At 37.0% G+C, this 19,824-nt stretch overlaps 1 protein-coding gene across 6 annotated transcripts in view; it reads right to left on the reverse strand.

Annotated features, from left to right (window-relative positions):
* The window catches only part of DYNC1I2 (dynein cytoplasmic 1 intermediate chain 2), a 59,348-nt gene extending 46,888 nt beyond the window's left edge, over positions 1–12,460 (reverse strand). For 4 of the 6 annotated variants that reach the window (XM_047871289.1, XM_047871287.1, XM_047871286.1 and 1 more), the window contains exons 1-3: positions 12,053–12,190; positions 10,836–10,952; positions 8,615–8,732 (exon numbers count right to left, since the gene is read on the reverse strand). In XM_047871289.1, the coding sequence (XP_047727245.1) occupies positions 8,615–8,732; positions 10,836–10,943 (226 nt within the window). In that variant the 5' untranslated portion in view covers positions 10,944–10,952; positions 12,053–12,190. The other 2 variants (XM_047871284.1, XM_047871285.1) reach the window with 2 other exon arrangements.
* Positions 12,461–19,824: the final 7,364 nt, after the last annotated feature.

Raw genomic sequence — 19,824 nt, forward strand, 5'->3', positions numbered from 1 at the left:
AGAGCAAAGATCCTATTTCCTTTTTTGAAAACCAGGGGAGATACATGGAGTAAACTGGTAAACAAATCTGCAACATGGCCTTCACTGATCACTTAAGTAGTATTGAAAGACTGTGACTTTTTAATTCTCTAGAACAAAAACCCAATCAAGAAGGCCTTTCCTGCCAGTTTAGATCTTGGCCTTCCAAGGATGTAAAATTAACCCTGCTGCCTTTTGGCACACAAAGAAACAACCAGACTATTTTTAAATGAGAAGGGAACTAGGAATGCACCTAGATTTACAATTAGACTTAAGTTTGAGTTGACAACTCAGAACCACACAAGTCTCAAGAGATGAAGGATGATGCATAGCCCAATTATTTCTCATGTAGAAGAAAGCCTCTGGCAAGAAGGGGCTTTTGCCAGGAAGTAGAACCTAGAAAAAGTGAACAACCAAGGAAAGCGAATGTATGGAGTAAGAGCTAGTATAGACAGTAAAATGGAAGAAGTGAGCTTCTGAGATAACCCAAAGTTGTAAGACCTTGTCTAGGTAATCAATGATACTTAACATTCAAACACAGCACACACTACAATAATGCCCCCTTGTGGATACTCTTAGCCTGGAAAAATAACATTTAAATAACTTTTTCATAACTTCCTCTTTTTGTCCTGAAAGGTGTTGCTTTAAACATGAATTCTCTTAAATATCAATTTCTCCCTTTCTATGGGGTGTCTATGGCTCAGCATCCCACACCTGATTTCAGCTCAGGGCATCATCTCATGGTTCGTGAGATCAAGCCTGAGGTCGGGCTTCCCACTGTAAGCATGGGATTCTCTCTCTCCTCTCTCTCTGCCCCTCCCATCTCTCTAAAAATAAACAAACATCTAAAAATGTTTTCTCTCTTTCTATGGCCCCTTCTCCTGATAATGAAGTTTAAATACCTGCCACTAATTTCCTCTAAATGTTTCATTTCCTTTATTCTTTTCAATGTAGTTCAGAGCATCAGATAAGTTTTTTAAAAGAAATTAATATATAAAAATAAAATTCTGTAGCCTTAATATACTTTAAGGAACCATTTGTTAAAATCAGTCTAACCTTGAAGAAATGACTTGGAACATGGGAAGCATTCATTCTATCTAAAAATCAGATTTACCACTTTTAAGATAAATAAATATTATTGATATAACCTACAACATGACCTACAGTTAATACTATTATATGGTACATAGGAAAGTTGTTAAAAGAGTAGATTCTAAGAGTTCTCACCATAAGAAGAAATTTTTTTTTCTTTTCTTCTTAGTATATCTGTATGAGATGATGGATGTTAACTAAACCTATTGTGGTAATCATTTTACAATATATATAAATCATACCACTACAAATAAGTAAACTTATATAGTGACATATGTCAATTACTTCTCAATAAAACTGGCAAAAAAATGAGATTTAAGGTATTGAAAAGTTACAAAGTATGAGGGAAATAAATGAAGTAGTACTTATTTTTGACTAGCAAAGTCCTTTTGTTTCTTCCTAATAAAAGAGAATACAGATAATAAACTACCATACTAATCAATGTACTGTGTCCTACTGATACAGACTCAGGCTACAGACTAATTGACAGTATCTGTTTTCATCTCTCTATAAGATGGTCAAAACAGTAATTACACATACAAAAGAGATTCACTTCACTTTTTTTCAATCATCAATGTTTAAGAGCTCCACACTGGATACAACATGTTTGAAAGCTGTATCTAAAATTAACTTTCTTTGGGGCGCCTGGGTGGCTCAGTTGGTTAAGTGTCCGACTTCGGCTCGGGTCATGATCTCGCAGTCCGTGGGTTCAAGCCCTGCGTTGGGCTCTGTGCTGACAGCTCGGAGCCCAGAGCCTGTTTCAGATTCTGTGTCTCCCTCTCTCTCTGACCCTCCCCCATTCAAGCTCTGTCTCTCTCTGTCTCAAAAATAAATAAACGTTAAAAAAATTAAAAAAAATAAAAAAATAAAATAAAATTAACTTTCTTTGACTGGCCACTTAAATTTAGTTAAAAACAAAACAAAACAGGGGCGCCTGGGTGGCTCAGTCGGTTAAGCCTCCGACTTCGGCTCAGGTCATGATCTCACGGTTTGTGAGTTCGAGCCCCGTGTCGGGCTCTGTGCTGACAGCTCAGAGCCTGGAGCCTGTTTCAGATTCTGTGTCTCCCTCTCTCTCTCTCTGACCCTCCCCCATTCATGCTCTGTCTCTCTCTGTCTCAAAAATAAATAAATGTTAAAAACAAAACAAAACACACACACAAAACAAGCCATGCTTCTTTTATGAAATATTAAAATTTCAATTTCCACTATGCTTTTTTCTGAAATTTAAACAATTACATTTTGTTATTACTTTTAAAGCAGATGGCTTTTATTTGGCCTTACAAGGTAGAGAAAGACATATGACCTAGTAATAATTGAACAAACATTTAAATGTCTAGCCAGTGCTGGACACCAGGGATAAAAATGCTACTGTCCCTGCTCTCGAGGATTCCTGACAAAAAGTAGTCAACTCACCAAGTAAGAATCTACCAACAAAGAGAAGCTAAAAGAGATTTTATTAGCTATATATATATTTTTAAATAATTTCTTTAAAGTTTATTTTTGAGAGAGAGACAGAGTGTGAGCAGGAGAGGGGCAGAAAGAGAGGGAGACACTGAATCAGAAACAGGTTCCAGGCTCTGAGCTGTCAGCACAGAGCCTGATGCAGGGCTCGAACTCATGAGCCATGAGATCATGACCTGAGCTGAAAGTCAGGCACTTAACCGAATGAGCCACTGAGGTGTCCCTAGCTGTAACTTTTTAAAAAATCAAATCTTTTCAAAAAAATAAATAAAATTATAAAACAAATTCCTTTCAGAATTAAAAAAAAAAAAGAAAAAAGTCTGTTTTAGGAAAATCAGAGAGTGGTGTTTTTAATAAATCCTCTTGAATATTCTAGCAGTATTTTATACTTCTACAATTCAAAAATGTTTACTAAGTACATTCCGTAGTGAAAAGGAAAACAAGTATCCATCCTGGGTCATGATATAAAATATATTTTTTATTATGGGTTACTGTAAAGAAAGTTCTACGGACACTGACTTCATCTGTATCCTGTATTCTTCAAGTCTAATTTTAAATAAATACAAGAAAGATCTTTAGGCATCTGTCAGAGAACAGAAGAAGATGGAAAACCACACAACCCATTTAAGGTGGCTATGATAACTATTATAATAGAGCCAGACAAGATATAATAAAAGGAAAAAAATTAGAGGCATGATTCTCTTATGAGCATAAAGAACTCCTAAATAAAATATTAGCAAATGAATTCAGCAATGTATAAGAAAAAAAATTATCTCATAACTAAGTGGGATTTGTTCCAGAATGTAAACATGCATTTACATTAGCAAAACTATCATTATAAATCATCGTATTAATACAGTAAAAGGAAAAAAAAAAAAACCATATCATTTCAAAATATAAAGAGAACGATGAATTTGTTGCAGTTTTGGCAGTTTTAAAAAATGTCCAAATTCTTTGTGAATTCCAGTTGACAGAATGTGGTGGAATTGATGCTCTATGATTTCCAAGAATAAGTCAAAAAGAATAGCTTTTTCCTGGTTCTATCTTTGGATTGCTCATTCTGGGAGAAACTGACATTCTGCAAGGATACTCAAGCAGTTCTGTGTGGAGAGGAACTCAGGACTCCCACTACCAATAGCCAATATCAACTGCCAGCCATGTAGGTGAGGCACCTTGAAAGCAAATCCTAGTAACAAGCATGCCTTCAGATGACTGCAGCTCTGACTGACATCTTGACTTCAATGCCATGAGAGACCAGGAACCAATGCCAGTCAGCTAAGTCACTACCGAATTCCTGACAGTCAGAAACTATGAGAGATAATAAATGTTTATTATTATTTTAAAAAAATCAACCGATACAAAAAGGAATAGAAAACCTAAATAGACTGTAACTTTAAAAGAAGACTAGAAATGGTGAATAATCTCTGCTCTCAACTACTCCCTGGGAAAAAAAAGTTGCAATCCCTGGCAGTTTTACAGTTGAATTCTACAAAGTTTTAAAGGGAAAAGTAACATCTACCTTTTACAAGCTGTTGTACAAAATATCAAAAGGGAAAGCTGTCTAATTTATTTTAAAATCATAACCAGGGGCGCCTGGGTGGCTCAGTCAGTTAAGCATCTGACTGTTGATTTTGGCTCAGGTCAAGATCTCGTAGTTTTCAAGTTCCAGCCCCGCACTGGGCTTTGTGCTGACAGTGCAGAGCCTGCTTGGGATTCATTCTCTTTCTCTCTCTCAATCTCTCCTCCTGCCTCCCCTGCTCTCTCTCAAAATAAATTAATTAATTAAAAAAAAAAAAAGGATAAAATCATAACCATGATGGCCAATGAACTTGAACAGTGTAAGAAAATTACACGCAAATTTACTTATGAATATATATACAAAGATTCTAAATACAGTACTGGCTAATCTTTTTAAAAAATACACACACTCTCTGCCTCTCCCCCGTTCATGCTCTGTCTCTCTCTGTCCCAAAAATAAATAAACGTTGGAAAAAAAAAATTAAAAAAAAAAATACACACAAAATCTCTGGTAATCCCCGGAGGTGACTCTTAGTAATTAAAGTGAAAAAAAAACTAAGCATGTCTTCTGCTTTTCTAACAGGAAATTCATATAGGGTAACCAAATAAATCTATTATGAGAGAAAGCTCCCCTTTACAGAAGAATTTCAGCCACTAAGTGCACTAGAAAAGATGGAATTATTAAAACAGTTCTGCAACTCCTAATTAAACAACTGATTTAGATAAGGATCACCAAGAAGTATTAAAACTATTTGGTGAAAAGTTGATGGAGAAATGAACATTCACATGGTTACCAAAGTACCATCTCCAGATATTACTGAATAGTCATAAGGAGAACAACAATAACAACAAAAAACTATGATGGAGAAACTTGCCTGTCATAATTGTAACCCAGTAATCAATCTTGGCATCACTAATAGCTCAACAACCAGGCATATGTACTACTGATATGATGTAATATGAGGTACACAGAATCTCTATGAGATATTCTTACCAAAGATGTTCCAAACAAGTTTTTTTAAACCAAATTTCCAGGGTAGAGGAAATACAAAAGATACAGGAACAAAAGCTAAATGTGAGAAAAAACCATCATACAAACGCAGGAGGTGGGACATTCTAGAGACCAACTGGCCCACTCTCTTCAACAACTTGATGACATAGGGCAAAAAGTAGTGTGTGAAGAATCTTCTAGATCTAGAAAGACTACAAACATATCACTAAATGCAACATATGGCGCAGCAAGATTTTGGGGGGGAAACTTAAACTAGTTTTTTATAGGGAAGAAAAATTTGTTAAGCTAGAGCTATTTTGAAAAAGAGGAAAAAAGAGGGGTGATTTTCTCTATTAGAAATTAGGATATAATACAAAGCCACAGTAATTAAAACTGGGGGTTAATAGTATAGAATCAAACAAATTAGATCAACAGTGAAAATAGAAATGCCATGAATACATAGGAACTAATTGTACGACAAAGTTGGCATCAGATATCAGTGAGGGAAAAGATGGACTATTTAATAAATAGTATTGAGAAAATTAGCTAACTATATGGAGAAAAACTAGATTGGATCCCTACCTCATACTATATTCAAAAATATAACCCAACTATCTAAAGGTGAAAGCTAAAACTATAAAGCCTAACAGAAAAAAAAATGTAGGAGAATATATATTGTGTCCTCAAAGATAGTATTTCTTTAAAAAAAAAAAAAAAAAAAAAAAAAGACCAGGGGCGCCTGGGTGGCTCAGTTGGTTGAGCGACTGACTTTGGCTCAGGTCATGATCTCACCATTTGTGAGTTCGAGCCCCACATCGGGCTCCGTGCTGACTGCTCAGAGCCTGGAGCCTGCTTCAGATTCTGTGTCTCCCTCTCTCTCTGCCCCACACCCACTCATGCTTTGTCTCTCTCTGTCTCAGAAAGAAATAAACATTAAAAAAATTTTTTTAAAAAGGTACAAAAAAAGGGTTATAATTGGCAGATCTATTATCAAAATGAAGGATTTGGTTCAATGAAAGATACTATCAACAGAGTTAACAGGTAATAGACTGGGAGAGGTATTTTTGTTAAAAAACTAAAATAAAGAAGTCCTCCCCTAAAATATACAAGGACCTCCTACAACTCCAATGGTAAATGGGCAAAAGATATGAATATGCAATTCACAGAAGAGAAAATAACAGATATTTGAGAGATGGTCAACCTCACTATAAAGAGATAAATTTATATTAAAACATTTTGGTAAGGGCGTCTAGGTGGCTCAGTGGGTTAAGCATCCGGCTTTGGCTCAGATCATGATCTCATGGTTCGTGAGTTCAAGCCCCACATTGGGCTCTTGGCTGTCAGCACAGAGCCCGCTTCAGATCCTCTGTCCCCTTCTCTCTCTCTGACTCTCCCCCATTCATTCTCTCTCTCCCCCTCTAAGTAAATAAATAAACTTAAAAATTTTTTTTGGTATACCATTTTATACCCATCAAGGTGGCAAAAATTGGAAAGTTGGAGAAGGTCAAGTGATGATGTGGATACGGTAATATTGTTACTTTCTTATTCAGTGGTACTGGGAGGGTCATTTTTGAAAGTGGTATGTAGAATCTAATAAATGTAAGTAAGCCCATACAAATAACATAGCAAATCAACTCTTGGGCTTACATCCCAGAGAAACTCTTCCACAGTTCTCAAAGAGAAAGTATATATTCTTTGCAGTGTTGCTTGTGAGAGCGAAGCAAAGAGAGAGAAGCAAGCCAAGTGCCTATTGCTGGGAAACAGGTAAAATACGGTACAGAATAGAATATTAGGTGTCAGTCAAAAATAAATACCTAGATCTGTATTTGGCAACATAGGTAGCTCTCAAATGCTGCTTGACAAAAAGGTATAAACAGGATGACACACACAGCACAATGCCGTTTATGTGTGTAAAATATACATAAATATGAAACCTTGAAATACGTAAGCACATGTAGGACAGATCAAGAGGATATATGTTAAAAATGCAAGAATGGGAACTTAATGCAAGACTAGGAAGGAGAATGGAATTGGAGATGGGGAATGAGGGAGAAATGCACACCCACAAACCCACACCCACACACACAAAGACCATTCTTTCAAGGCACAAGGATGGTTCAGTCAGTTAAGCGTCAGACTTCGATTCAGGTCATATCTCGGCTTATGGGTTCGAGTCCCAAGGCGGGCTCTGTGCTAACAGTTCAGAGCTTGGAGCCTGCTTCAGATACTATGTCTGTCTGTCTCTCTCTCTCTCTCTGCCCCCCTGCCCCCCGCCGCCGACTCACGCTCTCTCTCTCAAAAATAATAAACATTAAAAAAAATTTAAAAATTTTAAAAAAGACTGTCCTTTCAAGAATTGATAACGAATATGAACTGAGAATTATGAGCAAGTGAATTCCATGAAAATGAAATCCTAAAAACAGAGAAGGGAAAAAATTCCTATAGGAGAAAAATGAAGCCAAAGACTCAGAAAAACTGATTATAGTCTATGCAACTAACAAGCAACTTGGTTTAGTTACTAGAGTATTTTTTTTAACAATAGTGTTACGATTCATTTACTTTTAAAACTGCCATTATGCAACATTAGCTTATTAAATAAAGACAATTCAAAATAAATAAATAAATAAATAAATACAATTCAAGTTAATATATTTCAATCTTCAAATTCCACCATAAAGAAAGGCAAATGAGCTGAAAGAAGTAACAATGAAGCAGACTAAGAGAGTAACTAGTTTTTCATCTTGAAACCTTCTAGAAATATCAGCTCTAGAAATAGTTATATTGTAGTTTCACAAGAGGCAAACAGCAGTTACTATTTCTAAAATATATGTACCCTGAACTAGATGGAATTAACCCACAAACGAACCAGAAATGATAAAGGCCGTATCAAACTAAAATACTACGTAACAGCACCCAGCTCGTTTAAATATTTAATGCTTTCTGATATGTAACTAGATTGTCTTCAGTACCTCTACTACTTCAGCTTTTTGGTTTAGTACTGTTATCAAAATGAATAGCACAAAAGCAGAACAAGTCAAATCACTGCCAAAATAAGCTACCAATATGACTTCTCTTATTGGCAATGACAGCAGAGGTGTATCCTTTCCTTCCTCTCCCTCTGAATACTAATAAGCTTTTAGAACTTTGACTCATTATACCTCTCTTTAACCTACAGAAAGAAATATAGAGTTAAGACCAGGAATCACAGTTATCTTTGAGTTAAATACAGTATACCACAGAAAACTTATTCAACACATGTTGAAATAAATTACTGATTGAATAATAAAAGTCAATTGGTTGTTCACTGTATGTTAATAAGTATACCTAATCTTGCAGCTCTTTTAAACAAACAAAATAACCATGTATTGGCACATGTGAAAAAAGATAATTCTGAATAAATTGTAAGATTAGTCATTTTTAAGAGACACAAATAAGAAAAATATGCAAAACATATTAAAGTCAATTCATTCATCTCAGATATGTCTAAGCTAAATAAAATCTATCTCTTATAAATGGATATATTCTTATCCTTACCAATGGGGGATTCTGGAGTTAGCCCCATGCTTTGAAGCAATGCTTCAGCTTCTCTTCTTTTTTTTTCAAGATCGGATTCTTCTTGCACAGGCGCAACTGTTTCCTTCTTCTGATCAGTCTAAATTTTTAAAGTTAAAAACTTAAGTTTACATAGGACATGAAATATTTGTTTGCAAAAAAATGTATTTTAAATAATGTACTAATACTGTATACTCTGGGAGAGTGGACTTAATTTTGAATACACGTTATAGTCATTAAATTAAAACCATTCTCAATAGAGTTCTAGTAAGTAATCTCCAAATGATATGTAATGAAGGAGTTCCCACAAAAGTTTTTACCTAGTAAATTTAAAAAGTACAGTTATTTCTATTTATCCACAGTATGAAACTGCTATTCATGGTTAGGAATTGTGGAAACCTTCCCTAGAGACACAAAAGCGTAGATATAAATATCACAACAGTATTGAAAAAAGAAAAAAAGATTATTTAACAGGTTAACACATTTTAAGTAAATGGACAACGTATTCTGTTGAAAATCAAGTATGAGTATCTCAAACTTTTGTACAATGTACTTTTCATTGTATTTATGCAATTTTATGTAGAGGATGTTTGTCAAAAATTCATCTGGAGGAAACATTTTAGTTTTTGAAACTATAGGTAGTATTTTTATAATAATAAAAACACGGATGGATTTGGTAAAGCTAAAATTCACTTTTGCATAGCAAAATCATTGCCGGATTTTAGCCTTTTATAGTTTTAGCAAAATCCTTCAGTTAAACTAGATAAGCCTCAATAATCTGAAATCATCCAAAACATTTCAAGTGAAATTTAAGTTTTTTGAAGGAAAAGTGTTATAGACTCACACCTCAGATGCCTATTTTGGCTAACCACTATTATTCATACAATTATCTGCAGTGAATTTTGTCAATCATAACATTCTATGATACCATTTTAACTTAAAGAAGTCATCCATGAACTTCATCAAAATAGTCAAAGAGGTTAAATTACCAAGTTGATAATTTACCTGTACATAGCAATATATTAGTAGACTCACTATTTAATGCTATTAACTTATCCCTCATAATGTTTTATAAATTTTAAATTAGCTATAAATCATGTAGTAGATATCCCTAAGAGGCAATTTATGCCACTTAAGGCCATTTCTGGAAAACAAAAATCAAATATGCTTTCAGCACTGAAGGGTTTAAGGCTATAGATACTACTTTGGAATGGCTCTACCATTCTATCAGTTAACTTTTAATCAAACAGCCCACTTAAATCTCCAACTTTCCAAGGTTCAGAATAAATTAGAAAATTCTTCAATTACAGGCCTTTATAGCATCATAGCAATGCTGCACATAAATCATACTTTTAATTTTTCTGATTTTCTTTTCCCTTAAGAGATTTCTAGAAGTCTTGGCTATTAGCTATCAAATAGAAAACCTTGGAACTAATGTCACACTTAGGACAAATTATTGTACACTGACCATTTAAAACATATCTGTGGTAAAATTATACAAATCTGTCCAAATAGTTTCCACTGGGAAAAAATGTACATTTCAACACAGGAGCGAGTAAAATATCTCCAGCTCAGGATTAACGTGTAATTGCCATACATGATGAAATGGTGATGTGAAAAATCAGAAGACACAGCTACCTGGTCTATCTTTAAGGCAGTATCAAACTCACTGCTTGCCAAAAATATTTCAGTATTTCATGATGAAGGAAAAAAGAACACATTCCCTACCAATTAAATAATCTATTATGTATTTCCCTTTGCCGTTATTCAGTCTTGCAAATTATTAGCAGAACAGACTGGCAAAACATTCAGAAAAGTAAGTTCAAAATCCAGACTAAGTTATGATATATATGCCATGTTTTTTAAGAGCTATTACAAGGCAGATGTCCCTTACTTTATATAATAAGCATATTCTTAGAAATATGTGAATTGAACTTTTATTTATTTTTTTATTTTTTTGTAAATTGAACTTTTATGCATCAATCCATATGAAATATTTTTATTCGGTAAAAAAAATCATTTTAACTTATCAACTTTGTCATTTTCACATTTTTAAAATCTGATTTCCTTAAAATTCACATACAGTGCTCTATTTGCAGTCACAACTGCTAGATTTTTAACTATTCTGCAGGTATTACATAAAAGTGTATTTGATATTAAATCCAATTATTTTACAGTGTTTATTAAAAAAAAGAAAACATACTTCCTTTTTTTTCCTTTCTTCTTCTTTTCTCTTCTTTTCCTCTCTGATTTGGGCCAACCGCTGCTTCTTACGTTCCAATTCTGCCTTTAATTCACTTTTGTCCGACATGTTTGCGAGCTTAAAAAACATATGATCATTTATAATCATCATTACGTTGGAAAAAATATATAATCATTTACAATCATCATTACGTTGGTAAAAGCAGGGCTCTTTTAAAAAATCAGTCTTCAAAAAGAGAATTATGTCAAGAGGCCCTGTAGTGCACTGCGATCAAAAGACAACATATAAACTCTACTTTTCAAATATGGAAGCATATATATATCACTAAGGCTTGGGAAACATTATGAAGAAATGTATGTAAGTAAATATTTGGAGTTGAGCAAAGTAGCTAGCACACAGTAAGCTCTTTAACGTTCAAATGTCCAAATTTAACACAATATCTCTGACTCTTAAAACAGAAGGCATGGATTGGCTTTAAGGAGCTCTTCGACTATAGGACATAAACCAAATCTATCACCAGAGTTTTGTATTCATCCCTAGAAATTTGATGAAAACAATATGCAGACAAAAATTCCTGTAAATTCTAAAACCGACGTGTAATACTAACATTCAGGGCAAGCAAAACACAAAAACTGCCATCATTAACTATCACATATATTTAAAGTACGAATATTTTTAGACAGAGCCCAACAACAAAGTCTGACTGGCTTCACTACCTACAGCTGACCGGCTCTTCCTCCGAGGCCGGGAGCTCCACGAGTGACAAGTTCACTTTCTCAAAACTACAAGGTAGACAGTGTCTCGGTAATTTTGTGCTACAACCTCCATGTTCGGGTACTTTCCAACACGCGCGGGGAGGGAAGACGCTGTCATCGCCGGGTAGTAATTTATTTATAAAATGGAGCAAGGCGAAGAGTTGCTTTTCCCCTGAGGTCACCACCAAGAGGGCGCAGTCCAGGACTGGGGGTCTGGGAAAGGGGGGCGCTGGGGACCGAGCAAGACTCGAGGCTCCGCCGGCCACCTCCGGTGGGTCAAGGAGGAAAGAAAGTGGTCTGGTCTCCACCCGCCTTCCCAACTCACCGCACCTGGCTCTCCCCGCCTCTCCTTCAGGAGTCGGGCCGGGCAGCGCAGTCAGCAGGAACTGCCAAACCGCCCTTTGAGCCCCGACGTGAGACACAGCAGACAGAAAGGCCTTGAGGGAAGCACAGTCAACCCACCTGTAAGCTGGCGGGAAAGAAAAGAGTCCGCCCGCCTGCAACGACCCGGTAACGTCCCTCTCCTCCACCCCCGACTCCAAGAATCGCCGCCACTAGCTCCGCGACTTGCCGAGGCACACACAAAGAGAGATGGGCGGCGGCCACTACGGCGAGAGCTTAGGGACAAATGGCTTCACCAGAACGAAGTCGCTTCCAGAAAGAAGGGGTGGGGCCCCGCTGCGTGGAATTGCAGCCCCTCCGTGACTTACCTGTGTAAAGTAGAAACCAAGAGGTAAGACAAAGACCTCAGTCAGCCCAGGGACCCGAAGTGTTTCCACTTTGCTAAAATCTGGAAGAATACGCCTGATATCCTCGGACCGGATAAGCAACCGCCGCCCTTGCCTTACAGATTGACACGACCAGAGAGGGAGAACTACAAGCCCCAGCTGTAAGGGAAACCTGCGGGCGCCGAGCAAGGCATTCTGGGAGTTATGGTCAATGATAGTCGCAAAGTATGCTGGGACGTGTAGTGTTTTCCGAGGCTTACGGTTTCCCAAGTCGAGACCTTCTATCTTCAGTATCCCAAAGAGAAGCTGCCAGCACTGGCCTTAAACCAGTATGCTGGTCCATTGGTCAGCGCTCACAGTGTTGTATAAGTTATATATTAAGACCTTTGACTCAACACTGGCCGGATTTTAAGAAGGGCTATTTTCCGGCTGTGAATCTATGTATTACACTGCACATGAACAACATTTTTTAGGCTATATACACCAGTTTTAGGGAGAAAACGCCTTATTGAGGTTTCATGTGGCATCTTAGGCAATATCTAAAATATAAAACTAAAGTTTTACATTCTGTCAGAAATGTGACAATTTGTCTTTAAAAAATGTGTAAGTCTTTATTCAGTTTTTACTCAGCATCCTTGGACGGTTGTAAACTTGCTTAGCTGGAGTGTTACAGTTATGAAAATTAGCAATAAGAACTTCTAATTCCTGTATTTTCTCCTAAATTTCATCATGTACACATGGAATATTTATTTGAGCCCAGAAATAAAATGATTACTGTTGGAATAAATAGCTAGCTAGCTAGCTAAATAAATAAATAAATAAATATTTATCAGCATTGCAAATAATTCTTCAGTTCTTTGTTGTAGTGTGGTAGGTAGCATTTTTATTTTCTCTTAAAGAATTTTTGAAAACATAACACTATTGAAATCAATCATGTTATCTATTAAAACCGGACAAGAATGGTTTCCACAGTTTTTGATTTTTTAATATACAAAAAAGGGAAAGTTATTGGAATATGAATTTTCCGGAAATGTATGGGCCTATACACATTAAAATTTTTTATGTTTAAATAATTTAAAAGACTATCTAGAAACAAAGCTAACACCAAAGAAATGTCTTTCTTCAATTCTAGAGGGACATTGCTCAAATCTAGGATTCATTTTTAGGATTCAAATTCTAAGTCCTTGGGACTGTGCCTAGTCTTTTCCTTATCTTACTTTGCCTATATGCAAGATAAATATCTCAGAAATAAATTTGAGAAAGAAAATTCTTTGAATTTCAAGATATCTCCCCAAACTTAAAATTTCAAACTGTATCTTTTCATTTTCTTCCTTCTTTCCTAGTATTTAGTTTTTGTTTAATTTGGAAATTTGCTATTGATTGCCTACCATGTGCCTGGAATGGCGCTGGGTGCTGTATGTAATAGCTAAAATGCATATCTCCGTCAGGACACCAGGTCAACTAAATATTATGATGGGATTCTGTAGGGAAGTGATGGAAACACTCTGGGAAAGAAAATTTTCAGGAGAAAATGATTCCAGAGTTAAATCTTTGATTCTGGAAGGTTGAATAGAAGCTAACCAAGCAAAGAAGATGCAGAAAGTTGCCTTAGGAAGAGGAAGGAATGTGGCCAACGTACAGAGGTATGAGAGCATGGACTACTGAAGAATCTGGAAATAATTCAGAATAGCTGTAGGCTAGGATAAGAGCTAGGGAATGAAGCTACAAGCAGGGGCACAGTCACATATCCCAGTTTAGATTTAGTCCTGAAGATGATGTGAATCCACTGACAGATTTTAAGAAGGAGGATGGTGTAAAGTTAGCATATTAGACATTTGACCTTTCAAAGTGGTGTGAAGAAAGCCTGATGTGGTGGTATTTTTGGCCCTCAGACTCATTTCTTTCCCTTCTTTGCCCATGTCTGTGCCTCTGGGGAGTGACCCCAGCCTCTTTGAAAACTTCATTATGGTTGAGTTTGACTAATGAGAGGCTTAAGCAAGGTTATCAGAAGGCAGATGGAAGGTGAAATTTGGCATCTCTTCCCCACTTCCCTCCTTTTATGTTATATCTCCAATAGTAGCTTAATTCCTTCATGGCTACAGCTCTTTCCAGGTGGCCCCTCCTCCATGGCTCTTTCACTGGGCTCTGGAAACTTTATTTTCTCCTTTTGTCTCTTTAGCATCTCCTCTGTAGCTAGTTTCCAAGTGCCTCATCAACTCTTATTTGCTCCCTTACCTCTGTGAGTCTTTCTGTAACTTATTTCATCAGAGTATCTTCATTTGAACTCTTTGGGTGAACTCTGTTTCCTGCTGAGACCTTAACTGATACAGCTTGGTTGGAGAGACGGGAGATGGAGAGAAGAGGCAGAGAATATAGTTTGAAGGCTTTTGGGTGGAGCCAGAAACTATATGTGTATGAGCCAATGCATTGGGAATGGAATTAAGTGGGAATTAAGAATTAATTCTTAATTCAGGAGAATTAAGAAAAATAGACTGGAGAAATGTTAAGAGTGTATAAGACATTTATAGCAATAAAGCAGGCTAGGTAACCACCTGAACTCCCCCCTGAAAATAACTGAAAATGCAGGATAAAACACCTTTTCTTTCTTGCCAAGAAAGTAAAGAATACATCAGACAAAAGAAGGGGGGAACTTAGATGGCATTTGCCTAACTTGATGAATTTTCATAGCTTGTAGGCAAGAGATCACAAGAGACAAAGCCCAAAGCCTATTCTAGACTGCGATTTCAAAAGGAAACTTCTCAATACATCCTTGATATAGGAAATCTACCCCAGGGGTGCCTGGGTGGCTCAGTTGGTTAAGCGTCCAACTATTGGTTTCAGCTCTGGTCAGGTTCTCATGGTTTGTGAGTTTGAGCCCCACACTGGGCTCTGAGCAAACAGTGCGGAGCCTGCTTGACATTCTCTCTCTCTGCCCCTCCCCCACTCTGTCTCTCTCTCAAAACTAAATAAACATAAAAACATTTCTTTAATTAAAAAAAATCCACCCCAACTCTTGGAAAATTGTCCAGCAACTCTGGTACTCACTGGGATGGGAATGAGGAGGCAAATTTCTGAGAATGTGCAATCACAGGTGGGCCTTCACATGGCTTTTCAGCCTGAAATGTCAGTATCTGGATGGCTCATAAAAACATGGACCGAAAAACATGGTTTCAAGTTTTCCAGACTTGTCATGTACTCAGATGCCTGGGAGAAGCAAATGTGAATCTTTTTGTAGGAACTCCTTTTATTCCAAGCTTTGAAGAATTCCATCCTTGAGAATTCTATGCTTTGAAGAATTCCACATAAATTTCAAGAAATAGGAGCTCAAAAATCATACAAAACACACGAAGAAGGCACCAAAAGCAAGAGCCAACCAACCAAAATAACAGGTAGCAGAATAAGACCCAGAAAGACTTCAGATATAAGAATATCAGACACAGAATATAAAGTAAATATAGTTCACTATTGTAAAACATAAAAGAAGTAGCTAAAAATATGACTAAAACAGTAGATTTTAAAAATGAACCAATGGGGCGCCTGGGTGGCTCAGTCGGTTGAGCGTCCGACTTCGCTCAGGTCACGATCTCACGGTCCGTGAGTTCGAGCCCCGCATCAGGCTCTGTGCTGACAGCTCAGAGCCTGGAGCCTGCTTCAGATTCTGTGTCTCCCTCTCTCTCTGGCCCTCCCCCCGTTCATGCTCTGTCTCTCTCTGTCTCAAAAATAAATAAATGTTAAAAAAATTTTTTTTAAAATGAACCAACTAGATCTTCTTAAAAGTAACAATATACTAACTGAAATTAAAAAAGAAAAAACCCTCAAGAGATGAGTTGAACATAGCTAAAGAGAGCAGTACTACCCTTAGACCAGTCTTGGGCCTTGTAATTTGGAGTCTGCTCTGGCCTTCATCCAGCTACAAGGAATCTGCACGGCTAAGGATATGGCCAGTCATGAAATCTATATGCCCCCTTATAGATCATACTCCTGGCAGCAGAGACTCTGCAATTACCATCCCAAATAGTCCCAAACCAGCTTCTGGTTCCTTATATACACCACTTCCCTGGGTCTCTCCTCCTGAGAGTAGCCTGTACTCCCAGGGGGTGGCCAAGAAATTGCTCTCATGGAATGAGATGGGCTGTAATGGAATGTGGATTTGTAGGTTGGCTGCCTAAATGTGTACATTCAATGTCCATTGTAGTGTGGAATGGAGCTGAGGATAAAAAGGGGTTTGGGTTGGCAGCTGGGAGTCAACAATCCCTGTGCCACCATAGTATAGGGCAGAGCTCTAGGTATCCAAGAATTTTAAATTCAAACCTGGCTTTTGTCAAGATAGGAGGAGGGAATATATTCTATTTAATTCTTTGTTAGTTTGATTTCTGACTTTTAAATATGTTTATATAGTATGTGGCCTTTCATTTGTACTCTTTTCCAGGGTCCTAGAAATATTGAGGGTAGATCAAGAAGAGAAAATGTTTATATTAGAAGGTAGTACTAAAGAAATGATCCAGAATGCAGCAGGAAGAGACAAAAAAGATAATATGGAAGAAAGAGTAGAAACGTGGTGGATAGTAGGAGAAGGTCTAACAAACATCTAATGAAGTTCTAGAAGAGAAGGGGAGAGAGAAGAGAACAGAGTCAACCTCTGAAAAGACCATTTTTTTACAACTGGCAAAAATCACGAATCCACAGATTCAAGAATTCCTATTAGTTGCAAATGGGGTAAATGTAGAACTTGACACCACAGAATGAAACTGTAAAAAAAAGAGGGGCACCTGGGTGGCTAGTTGGTTAAGCTTCCAGCTCTTGGTTTTGGCTCAGGTCATGATCTCCCAGTTCATGAGTTCAAGTCCCGTGTTGTGCTCCGTGCTGACAGTGCAGAGCCTGGTTGGAATTCTCTCTCTCTGCCTTTCCCCTGCTCTCTCTCTCTCTCAAAATAAATAAATAAACTTAAATAAATAAATAACTTCCTTTAAAAAAACCATAAAAAAGAAAGGAAAACAAAACAAAACAAAACAAAAAACCAACCCTGAAAATAACCCAAATGTCCATCAACTGGTGAATGGATAAAATTGTAATATATCCATACAATGGAAAACTGCTCAACTCAGAGAGGAATGAGCTACTCGTACATGTAACAGCATGAGTGAATCTTGAAAACACCATTCTAAGTCAAAGAAGCCTCACAGAAATGACTACATACTGTATGATTGTATTTCTATCAAATCCTAGACAAGGCAGAACTATGGCAAAAACCAAATCAGTGGTTGCCCAGGGATGGAATAGAGAATGACTGACTGCCAAGGAGGCATTAGGGAACTTTGTAGAGTGACGGAAGTGTTTTGATTACTGTGGCTTTGTAGCAAGTTTTGCAGTCAGGAAGTGTGTGACCTCCAACTTTGTTCTTTTTCAGGATTGCTTTGGCTATTGGAGTACCTTAAAATTCCATATGAATTTTAGGATGAATATTTCTATTTCTGCTAAAAAGGCCATTAGGATTTTGGTGACTATCTATAGATCTGTTGGGGGAGGATTGCCATCTTACTCTCAAGTCTTCCCATCTATAATCACAGAATATCTTTCCATTTATTTAGCCCTTTAATTTCTTGCAGCAATACATGGCTTTATTTTGTCTTCAGTATACAAGTCTTGCCCTCCTTGGTTAAATTTTACCTAAGCATTTAATTTTTTTATGCTATTGTAAATGTAATTGGTTTCTTAATTTCCTTTTGGGATTGTTCACTGTGGGTGCATAAAAATACAGCTGAGATTTGTGTGTTAATCTTGTATCCTGCAACTTTGCTGGATTTATTTGCTCTAAACAGATTCTTTATAGATTCTTTAGGATTTTCTACATATAAGATTATGTCACCTATGAACAGAAATATTTTTACTTATTCCTTTCCAATTAGGATGACTTTATTTCTTTTCCTTGCCTAATTCTCTGGCTAGAACTTCCAGTATTATGTTGAATAAAAGTGGTGAAAAAGAACAGCCTTGCCTTGTTCCTGATCTCAGGAGGAAAACTTTCAGTCTTGAAACTACAACTTTTTTAAAAGGCTAGAATACCACTTCTTAGAAAAGCCAAGATTATTCTGTGGAGTCTGGTTTCTCTAACACCATGGGCTATTATTTGATCCTACTAACCTGGGGAACTACATCAGCTGAAGGCTCCTGTTTTTCGGCAGGGAGCTGAAAGTGGTGTGGGAAATAGCCAGATATTGTTTGGAATTTCCATCCACTTAGTTGGAAGTAAAGGATATCTAAAATTCTTTAGCTAATTTCTGTCTCTTAGTGTCCTGAAATTTCTGTCTCCTTGTGATTAAATCATCACTGGCCAAACAAGGATGCTTACCTGTTTCTCAAATCCTGAATTTTGATAAGTAAATAAAAGTATAACCATAGAATGTGGTACCATGAAGCCATTAAAATTAGCTTGGTGGTTCTCTATGTGCTGATGACAAATGACCTCCAGTATAATTATAATTTATAGTTGAAAATAGTGAAGTTAAGGATAGTTTGCCTAGAATTATCTGATGTGTGCAAAAAGGAAGAAACATAACCATGTATGTACTGTTTTTACAAAGATACACAAGAAATGAGTTATAATGGTTGCTTCTAGAGAAGAGGGCTAGATGTCTGGATCTAGAGCAAAACAAAGACTTTCTTCAATGGCCCGTTTGAATTTTTTAAAAATGTGTCAATGGGTAAACAACAACAACAACAACCAAAACCAAAACCCACACATGTTTTTGTTTTATTTCATTTTTTTTAATTTAAAAAAAAATTTTTTTTTCAACATTTATTTATTTTTGGGACAGAGAGAGACAGAGCATGAACGGGGGAGGGGCAGAGAGAGAGGGAGACACAGAATCGGAAACAGGCTCCAGGCTCTGAGCCACCAGCCCAGAGCCCGACGCGGGGCTCGAACTCACAGACCGCGAGATAGTGACCTGGCTGAAGTCGGACGCTTAACCGACTGCGCCACCCAGGCGCCCCATCATTTTTAACACTAAAAAAAAAAAACAAAACAAAAAAAACCTTATTATCAACATTGATTAGAAAGACTGTAATGGCTAAGAAAAGTTACTACTCTACATTACTTAACTCAAACCACTATGTCATTGCTACTTAAGTTGGCAGGGCTGAGGAGGAGCATAGTAAGCATTAGTACTGAAGGGATTTTTTGTTTTAAGGGAATGGTTGGAGAGGATGCACTTTAAAATTTCTCAGAATAGTTTGTAAGAAAGGTTAGAAATAAAGGAGCGCCTGGGTGGCGCAGTCGGTTAAGCGTCCGACTTCAGCCAGGTCACGATCTCGCGGTCCGGGAGTTCGAGCCCCGCATCAGGCTCTGGGCTGATGGCTCAGAGCCTGGAGCCTGTTTCCGATTCTGCGTCTCCCTCTCTCTCTGCCCCTCCCCCGTTCATGCTCTGTCTCTCTCTATCCCAAAAATAAATAAACGTTGAAAAAAAAAATTAAAAAAATAAAATAAAATAAAGAAATAGAGGGGAA

This window comes from Prionailurus viverrinus, chromosome C1, assembly GCF_022837055.1.
Source record: "Prionailurus viverrinus isolate Anna chromosome C1, UM_Priviv_1.0, whole genome shotgun sequence".
In the NCBI taxonomy this organism is placed as follows: domain Eukaryota; kingdom Metazoa; phylum Chordata; class Mammalia; order Carnivora; family Felidae; genus Prionailurus; species Prionailurus viverrinus.